Source organism: Gracilinanus agilis, chromosome 1, assembly GCF_016433145.1.
Source record: "Gracilinanus agilis isolate LMUSP501 chromosome 1, AgileGrace, whole genome shotgun sequence".
Taxonomy (NCBI): Eukaryota; Metazoa; Chordata; class Mammalia; order Didelphimorphia; family Didelphidae; genus Gracilinanus; species Gracilinanus agilis.
In genome coordinates, this window is record NC_058130.1 from 271,482,784 (window position 1) to 271,492,611 (window position 9,828).

At 45.1% G+C, this 9,828-nt stretch overlaps 1 protein-coding gene across 1 annotated transcript in view; it reads left to right on the forward strand.

Annotated features, from left to right (window-relative positions):
- Positions 1-9,828, forward strand: part of MYO15A (myosin XVA) — a 145,247-nt gene that overhangs the window by 94,328 nt on the left and 41,091 nt on the right. The window contains 10 exon segments of the mRNA XM_044679943.1: positions 405-460; positions 995-1,179; positions 1,358-1,484; positions 2,155-2,254; positions 2,843-2,934; positions 5,673-5,781; positions 6,654-6,713; positions 7,232-7,307; positions 7,955-8,070; positions 8,519-8,637. Coding sequence (XP_044535878.1) covers positions 405-460; positions 995-1,179; positions 1,358-1,484; positions 2,155-2,254; positions 2,843-2,934; positions 5,673-5,781; positions 6,654-6,713; positions 7,232-7,307; positions 7,955-8,070; positions 8,519-8,637 — 1,040 coding nt within the window.

Here is a 9,828-nt window from a genome sequence, read left to right on the forward strand (position 1 = left end):
GGAGGGAGGGAGAAAGAGAGAGAGAGAGAGAGAGAGAGAGAGAGAGAGAGAGAGAGAGAGAGAGAGAGAGAGAGAGAGAGGTGGGGGTGGGGAGAAGGACAGGGAGACATAGAAGGAGCAGGTGTCTTTGGTGAGCTTAGAAGAAGGAAGGCAGCACCCAGGCCCAGAGCCATATTCCCTAAATATGAGGAGCTGGCTGCAAATGGCTGAATATAGAGAAGGGAAAGAAAAACCCAAATGAGTTGATCTGTCTGGTCCCCTTTTCTAGCTGGGATCCTGTCTCTTCAATTGATGGAAGAGTTCTATGAAGGTGAATTAGAGGGAGAAGGAAGGCTGAGGCAAGGAGGCTCCTGGGAGGGAAGAGGTTTTCTCCAATTCCTTCTCCTTTTTTCTCTACCACAAAGGCGAGAGAGATGACTTTACAGGCTATGGCCCTTCAGCAACAGCAGCAGCAGCAGCAGCAGCAGCAGCAGCAGCAGCAGCCAGATCCAGTCCCCTCTGTTGGAGCTTCCTCAGTCCCCCTGGGAGCCTCCCCCGAGCCTTTGCCCCCCCAAGTGAGTCTGGCCCTAAGAGAAGGTATTAGGGGGGATGCAAACTTACCCCACACCTGCAGAAGATTAAATGGCTAGAGAGGAAGGAGTGAAAAATAACAGATAAAAGAAGAGAGGAGAGAGGAAGCCATCAGAGGAACAGACAGAAACCGGGAGCTGGTGGCTCTGGCTTGGCTGCTGACCTAGACCATGTGGTTTGGGATCTGTTTGCTCATCTGGAACACGGGAACAGTTTACCATTCCTGTGCCCCAAGATCACCCAGAGGGCTAGGGGACTGCTATTAGGACCCAGAAATGTTACTGTGGAAGGGTATTGCTCCAGTTCAGATGCCACTTTGGGAAAGGTTGCTCCCTTTCCATATCCCAGAAGATGGAGTAAGGGGTTTTCCTCCTCTTTAGCAGAAGCCGATAGGGGCAGATGGTCCTCTAAAGGCCAAGAACAGAAGTCCCCCAGCCAAGCCAGTACTAATTTATGCAGCCCCAGCACTAGGAGACCCTGGAGGAGTCTGCTTCCAGCCCAAGACCTTAGCATCTGGCTCTCCTTCAAAGCCTAGGGGCTCCATCCCTCCTGTTAAACCAGTGGCCACCCCTATCCGGGTACAGGACCAACATTCTCCTTTAAGAACCTGTAAGTATTTTTATTCTGGTTGTCTCCTTTCTCCTCTGCCCACTCTTCCCTCCGGTTCTTCTTTGCCTTTGCCTTTGGGAAAGACTGCCCTGTCTTCAGAGGATTCCCTGGAAGGTAGAAATAATTAGTAGTCTGAGGGATACCCTCATCACCTGAAATATGCCCCTTTCACCACCAGTCTCACCCTCTCCGGAGCTGGTTCGTCATTCCATCCTCAACTCGGAGCATTTCCCTCAGCCCACTCAACAGATCAAGGCCATCATCCGTCAGTGCCAGCAGCCGCCTAGAGCTCCAGATGGTCTCAGGTTAGCACCCTGTTTCCAAATGTGGCTTCAGATACTTCCTAGCTGTGTGACCTTGGGCAAATCATTTAACCCCCATTAAAGAGCCCTTACCACTCTTCTGCCTTAGAATCAATATTGGTAAGGGTTTTTAAAAAACCCTGCTTCCAAGACCCTTATATTGGGGCCACTCTACCCACAGGCAAAGTAGGGGACCATCTACTCTGAAATATTCCCCAGAATGCATTATTTATTATTCATTCCTATTGCTTAAGTATCATCCTCTCTAGAACCCTTTTTAAAGATACAGATAGCCCTGACTGGGCGGAAAGACCATTAAGACAACTTTATAGTCATTAACTATATCCAGAGAATAGGCCACTTTCCTCAGGGTCTGTGAAGGTCTATATAAGGTTGATGTCTAAGAACTCAAATTCCCCATCCCAAACCTCTGTAAAGGCTTAGTAGAACATTGTCTCCTCCTTCCCCATCAATGAACATTATCCCATCAAGTCAAGTCAACCAGCATTTTTAATATTAATTAATATTATTTATTTGCCAGATATTTTCCCCACACTCAGGTTGTCCTGGTGCTGGAAATAGCTCTTGGCTTACCCCTATGCACCCAAAAGTCTTCTGGCTTCCTTCCCTCAAGCAGCTCTGCCTTAATTCTCCCCACCCTCCATCTACCTAGGAAGGAAAGTGGGAAGGTGTTTGTGAAGAAATCGGATCCTCATGAGGAAGCCCTCCTGATCTTGAAGGAGCAAATGATCCACTCGGCCCCTATCAACCTGGTAATGGTCAATCCCATTATCCCCAACTCTCTCCTGGAAAGGTCTTTATCCAATGGGGCAGTTAGTCAAGGTCTGGGTCTTCTCCATACTTCCTTGGGGATGGTGGAAGTGGGGAAAGAAAGCCATAAATTTCATATACACATATACATATGTAGGTAATATAAAAGGTTTCCACTTGGCTTGTCATTTAGGGTCTCAGTTTCCTCATCTGAAAAATGGGGACAATTAACAATTTCTTGTCAGCCTTCCTAACAGCACTGTTATGAAGCTCAAATTAATAATAGATATGAAAATGCTTTAGAAAATGGAAAGTAGGCTACAGTGTACTTATATTTATACACATACACTGAACACCATTACATGGACTAAGGGAGGGCTCAACTACTATTTGGAGAATGAATAAAGGAATAACTGGAGCCACTAAGAAATTCGTTGTCCTCATGTTAAAAAGCCTTTGGCTTTCACCCCAACTGCCATAACTAGGGGATGGCTGCCTGGCCCAGGTGAACAGCCTCTTCTCCCCCTTCTCTGCTGCCCCCCACTCACCAACCCATGCTTGATGCTCTCTGATTCTCTCCCCTGGGTTAGGGAGCTCAAGGTCCCAGACAGACGGTGGCCTTGGTGAAGCCTGTGACCAGCACTAGGCCCCAAGGCCTAGCCCCAGCTGCCAAACCTCTAACGTCAGCCTCCAGGCCTTACCAAGGCACTCACCCAGGTAAGGGCAATGGGAAGTGAGCAAGGTGGGAGAGGCAGAAAGGGAAAGACTGGGCCTCGAGAACCTTCACCTCTCCTTGCCTCCACGAGGCAGGACTCCTTGATTCCCTCACTCGATTTTGTCATTTATACTGATTGCTGAGTATATACAATCTTATATACACTAGGAAGTTAGAGGAATGGTGACAATGGTGGCCTTGGGGATAGGGCAGATGACACAGTGGGGTAGTCTTGTGTATACATGTGCCTGTATTAAAAAATTGTGTGTTCCATGTACATGTCCATGTGTTCTGTCACCACACAGCATGTGTGTGGATGTGATGTTCCATCTGAGGGTAATGGTCTCTTAATCACTGAATTGAAAAGCTTTTTCTTTTGTCATGATAATAGCTAGGATTTCTATAGCTAAGATTGCAAATCGCTTCATTGTGTTTATTTTTTTTAGCCCTTACCTTCTGTCTTAGCATCACTTCTAAGTCAGAAAAACCATAAGGGCTAGGCAAAGTTAACTGACACAGCTAGGAAATGTCTGAGGCCAGATTTGAATCTATGTCCTCCTGACTCCAGGCTTGGCTCTCTACTGAGCCACCTAGCTGCCTCACAAATCATCTTAAAAAATATTATCTTTATTTTATCCACACAACCACCCTGAAGCTGAGGTGAACAAACAGGTTAAATGACTTGCCCAGAGACATACTGCTGGTAAGTACGTGAGGCTGGATTTGAACTTATCTCCCTGACTCCAGGACTCTAGCTGATGTCCTGGTTAGCGTTCATCCTTCCTAAAACTCAGGCATTTGATATAAAACCCAGTGGAATTGTGAGTCAGCTAAGGGGGAGTTAGGGGGGTTTGGGGGAGAGGGAAAGAACATGAAATATATAACTAGGGGAAAATATTCAAAATAAAAATTATTTTAAATAAATACATTTTATATAATTTTTAAAAAAGAGAGAAAAGAAGGCTTCGCCTTCTGGTGAACTTAGAGGGAAGAGGGAAGTGAAAGACCTTAGTGATTAGGGCATCCTCGTTCCTAAATCCTCCCTCCCTACCTTTTGTTTTACCAATAAACCTGTTAGTTTTTACATCAACAACAACAACAACAACAACAAAAACAACACTGGCATTTGAAGACTTTTGACTTCTGGAAAGCCTCCACTCTCTTAGCTTCAGTGATAGTTCTCTTACCTGTCTGACTTCTACCACTTCATTTTTGCCTTCTTCACTGACTTTTATTCCTCCTCTCTCTCTTCTATTCCCCAAAATCCATTCTCAGCGTTCATTCCTGGGCCTTCTATTTCTCTTGCCCCACGTATATGTTCTCAGTGCATATATCCATGCTTACACACTCAGCTCTCATCTCTGCATCTCTCACCTCATGAATCTAGATTTTCAAATCTTAACTGAGCTCTGATCATTACCCGTTGACTGCACATTGCATCTCTACACAGTGCAAGGTAAATAGGGCTTTGCCACAGGGCTCCAATGCCTTTGTCTCATCTTGGAGTCTTCTATTGATTGTGGAATATATCACCCACAGAAGAAGTTCTCTGTGGGACCTACCTTTTCCCCAACCCCTTCAGGGTCAAGGGCCAGATAGCTCAGTAGAAGGACTACTATATTGTTAGGAAAACCCAAATTCAGAGCCTTTCTTAAAAACTCACTAGTTAAGTGGCTCTGGGCAAGTCACTTAATTCTCTCTCCACCTCAGTTTCCTCCTCTGGAAAATAAAGGTAACACTAGAACCTATTTCACAAGGTTGTTGTGACACATACCCTCAAATGTTATTTAAATGTTAGCTATTGGGTTTATTCCTTCAGTCAAATTGTCCTCTTTGCAGCCCTTCCCATGCCCACTCAACTGTGATTGCCCTACATGAAATTTCTTTTAATGATCATTCTAGAAATTTTCCTTTTGGTTTCCCATCAGCATCTAAAATGAAAGCTATCAAAAAACAGATCTACTCTTTGTCTTTGAATTCCCCTAAGCATAAGCCTGGGAGCCTCCTCACCTTCACATCTGGTCTCATCCCTTTCCATTCTACCTTCACAAGGTCTCTCTCTTCTCTTCTCCCCTCCATACACACTGGTTTGCCATTGTATGTTTGTTATAACTTCCTCACAGTGGGCTACGCAGTTCACCAGATCAGCCTGGAGGGAGGCAATCAGTGTATTGGGCAGCACATACACAGTCCCCAGGGTTGATCTTTGGTATCTGGTTCACATTACCCTCAGCTTTAGGCCATTGTTACACATTGGCTATGATAAGAGACGAAAATCACCTGATTGGCTCAATGAATGGCTAAATGGAAGAAGAGGATGTGCCTGGAGAAAAGGATATTGAGGAGGGGGGAGAATGATTTGTGGTATTGCAGATAGCATGATTGTATCATTCCTAAAATGAATTAAGAAAATGTACTTGAGGGAGATCAGGCTGGATGTCACTAAATCCCTCCTGTGCCACTCATACCCAAGATCCTTTGGTGGGGAACCACCTCTTCTGCCTTAGAACCAGTACTCAGATATTCAGTATCAATTGATAATAAGATAGGAGGATTATTTTTTTTAAAGAGCCATTATTGATCTGAGCTACCCAGTGGGTACAGGGAATAAACAGGACTGAACTGAACAAGATGTGGTATTCAAAATTCTTAATCCTTTCCCCTTAATCTCACCCAATCTCAGCCTTCCACATAGCTGTCTCAAGAGCAATTATTCCAGCAGAGGATCCCATCCAAACACAGCTCCATCGCCAGAGCAACGAGACTTTCTACGCCTACCAGGGAGTGCCCTGGAAGATATACCTCAGAAAAGAGGTGCCTAACCCCCCAAAATGGAGATCCCAAAGGGTGGGACTGGCTGGGGGAGAGAATTTCTTTTTCTAAAGGGCAGAGTGCTAGCAATAGCTCCAGGTAGTCCTGGATCCACCCCCCAGCTACTGTGTCTGGGCCAATTCTCTTCTTTAGGCCTTAGTTTCCCTAATTGTAAAGTGGGAAGAATGATTGTGCATGGAAAGAAAATGATGAATCAGGAAATTTTTTGGAAAGAAATAATGCTTTATAAATGCCAGGCATGAGCCACTTCCTATAACAGAAGGGTTTACACAGGCTACAGTCAAATACTTATTAATTTAAAAGAGTTTATTTTTCTATAGAGCTTCACTTTCTTAATTCATTCCTCTTCCCTTATACCTTGTTTTCTTCTCTTTTCTTTTCTATCTTCATTCCACCCATCCTCACACCCACTCTTATTTAATGGGACCTTCTAGAGTTAGTTTGCTTAGAAGAAAATTGAGGCCAAAGGGAACAAAAATTATTGAAGTTGGAGGCTCTGAGACTAGCCTCCATGGCCACCCATTCAGATGGTGAGGAGGGAGCTACCCAGTATGGGTGCATGTAGAGCTTAGGTCCATGGGAAAGATTGGCATCTGGGTCCCTCCTGGGTCCCACTCTGTCCTGGATGGGCAGGATGCCATGAATTTGATTTATCCATGGGGATAACTGGGGAGGGTCCTTATCTCTGCTCTACCAGAGTTAGGAGGAGTCAGTGATCTCCAGTGAGGCTATCAGCCCTTATAAATCTCTTTAGAAGGGATGGAGAAGTATAAAGTAACAGGTCAGGAGAGAAGTTGGAATGGAAATGTGGGTGGGGAGCCCCAGCTCCTTGCTGTGAACTTCTCCCTCCACAGGTGTTTTATCCTAAGGACAGCTTCAATCACCCAGTCCTCTTGGACCTCCTCTTCAGACAGGTGAGACCTCAGACTACTCTAGCCCCCATAGCTGAAAGATCTCTAAAGGAATTGTGGCAAAAGGTTTTTCCCTGCAGTCTCAAAGGGTGAAGGACATGAGGGAAAGTCTCTTCTCAGCTGACCTGGCAGGCCTATTGCCCTCAGAGGACACTGGATGGGTACCCCTGAGGCCTATCTCAGGGTACCAGCGTTATCTGCCTCTAAGGACTTTCTCTAGTGCTTTCATTGACCAACCCCAGCCCAAAACAAACCCCAGGTCCCTAGGGCCCTGGTCATCTGGGAGGTAGTTCTTCATAGAGCTGTAAAGTGCCTGGCATGTGGTAAGCAATTAATAAATGTTTATTGAATGACTTGATGAATTCAAAAACCCAGGCTGACTTACCACAGTACCCCCTCTGCCTGGGACTGCCAGATCTCTCTCTGTCTGGATAGTGGGGTGATAGCAGTCCTGGGATAGCATGCCCTGGGATAATAGGGGCCACAACACCCCTTAATATGCTTTGTCTGTCTCCCCTCAGATCCTCCATGATACTTTCTCGGAAGCCTGCATCAGAATCTCTAAGGAAGAAAGGATGAAGATGAAATCTATTTTTGGTAGTAGGGGGATGGGATAGGGAGATCAGAACCTTAAAAGCCTGAACCCCAACACCCTGAGAGCCCAGCCTAGGTGACTTCTAACCCAAAGTCTAGACAAAGTCCCTTGAGATCATCCCCTTTGCTTTTCACTGAGACTTCAAGATCCAGGCAAATCTCAGTGTCTCTCCTGGGGCAAGGCTAGTTACATTCTCATACTCAAAAGTCACTCCATTCTCTTTGATCTCAGTTTTAAAGGACCCACATGTGAATCTTCCTTTTCCTCAAATCACCGTGTCTTAGATACATTATACACAGGATAGCCCTGGAGCCCTGCAGATTAAAGTAGAGAAAGCCCCAGGCAAACCACGATGGTCTTCTAGACCAAGAAAACTCCAAATGGAGTCATGAAGAGTCAGACATGGCCAAACAATAATAGCAAGAAATAGTCAGTGAAAGCAACCCTAATCCGGAGTGCAGAGACCTGGGTTCTAGTCTCAGCTCTGCAAGTAACTAGTTTGGAGAAGTCACTGCCTTCTTCTGAGCTTTCCATATCTGTAAAATGTGAAGAAGTGCTTCTATCTCTTCCCTAAAGAATTTGTCTCATAGAGATGAAAGGACGGAGAGGGAGGAAGAGGAAATGATGCTTGGGTCTCTATTTCCCTCAGTCCAGAACAAATTGGATTCGCTACATCCAGTGGTGAATGAGAGTTTCAAGAGGGCTGTGATCAGTGAAGCTCGAGAGGGCTGGGAAGTCTATTTCTCCCGACTCTTCCCAGCCACGGTGAGGTCCTTCTCCTTTTCCCCTCCCCTGCTAGGATGGGATGGGACCTTACGCATGGGACAGGGGGAAGCCCTGAAGATCTCTCAGAGAATCCCAGCTGAGGGATTTTCCCTTCATTCCGAAAAGGCAGAGGACATGGAGACAACCTCATCTCAGCTGGCCAAGTAGCTCTGTTCCCCTAAGAGGAAAGGACACTAGCTAGGTATCCCTGAGCCCTCTCTTGGGGGATCAGCATTCCCTTGGTTCCTAGGAAGAAAATGGAGAAGGGCAGAGAGTGAGACTCAAGGAAGACCTGGGGCAGGTGAAGAAAAGTCCCTGGCATCACTGACTAGCTGGGCTGTGCTTCTCCCCACCTTGACCTGGTTCCCTCTTCCTGTGGCCCACACCTTGTCATTGTTGCTAATGCTGCCCCAGGCTCTTGAACCCAAATGCTTCTCTTCCCCTGCAGGGCAGTGTGGGCACAGGTGTACAGATCCTGGCTGTGTCTCACATAGGCATCAAGCTCCTTCGTTTGGTAAAAGGCAGCTGGTCATCAGGGGAACAGCTTCGAGTCTTACGAAGCTACAGGTAACAAGTACTCAATGTGGTGGGAATTATCTTGAGTCCTGAAATAAATCAAACTCATATATAAATAGTGGCAAGAGCTAGGCAATCAGTGGATTCAGTGACTGACTTGCCCAGGGTCACACAGCTAGGAAGTGTCTGAGGTCAGATTTAAACCCAGGTCTTCCTGACTCCAGGCCTAGTGTCTTTTATTGAGAATTAAGAGCAATGTGTCCAACGAGTACATGGATGTCTACCAAAAAATAGAATGACTTTTATGGACTCAGAAGGAAAAAGATGAGGCCTGCTCATATGGTGGCTAGAATACTTCTGGTCCTCTAAGAAAGAATATCCACTCCATTCTGGTCAGTTTCACCTTGATCCAAGATGCCCCAGATTTTAATTCAGAGGCAAAGGCCTCTAAGTCACTTTTAGTGGCTGAGACTAGCCAAGTTGGTTCTGTTTATAAAGTATATTCATAACTAAGATTCCCAGAGCAGAGCCCAGCCCAACCTGATTTAGAGCAAAAATGTTGTAAAGGCAAAAAGTACAATCACTTTCTAGGACTATTTAGGGAGAGGAGGGAGAAGTTTCCCCTTTAAGCTACTGTTAAGATGTCCTTTTAACAGAGAAAAGGATGTTATAAATTGATATTAATATAATATTAAAAATAATTCTTCTCAAAACTGAGGCTAGGCAATTGGTAGGGGGCTAGCCTGAGTTGGAAGAAGAACTGACCTTTCCACCCCAGATAGGTGACATAATGGTAAGAGTGCAGAACCTTGGAATCAGAGGACTTGAGTTCAAATTTAATCCCAGACCTAGTTTCGTGACCCTGGGCAAATCATGTAAGGTCTGTCAATCTGCTTTAGTTTCCCTATCTGTAAAATGGGAATAATAGCACCTATCTCCCAGGATTATTATGGTGACAAAATGAGTCAATATTTGTAAAATGCTTTAAAAAATTTAAAGGTGCTATCTAAATGCTAATTATTATCATTGAAAAGGCTTTGATACAACCCACATTGCCTAGACCTTACTGCTCTTCTGCATTGGAACCAATATATAATACTGATTCTAAGATAGAAGATAAGGAAAGAAAAAAGAGAGAGGGAAAGAAGAAAAGGGAGGGAGAGAGAGAGAGACAGGGAGAAAGGGAGAAAGAAAGAAAGAAAGAAAGAAAGAAAGAAAGAAAGAAAGAAAGAAAGAAAGAAA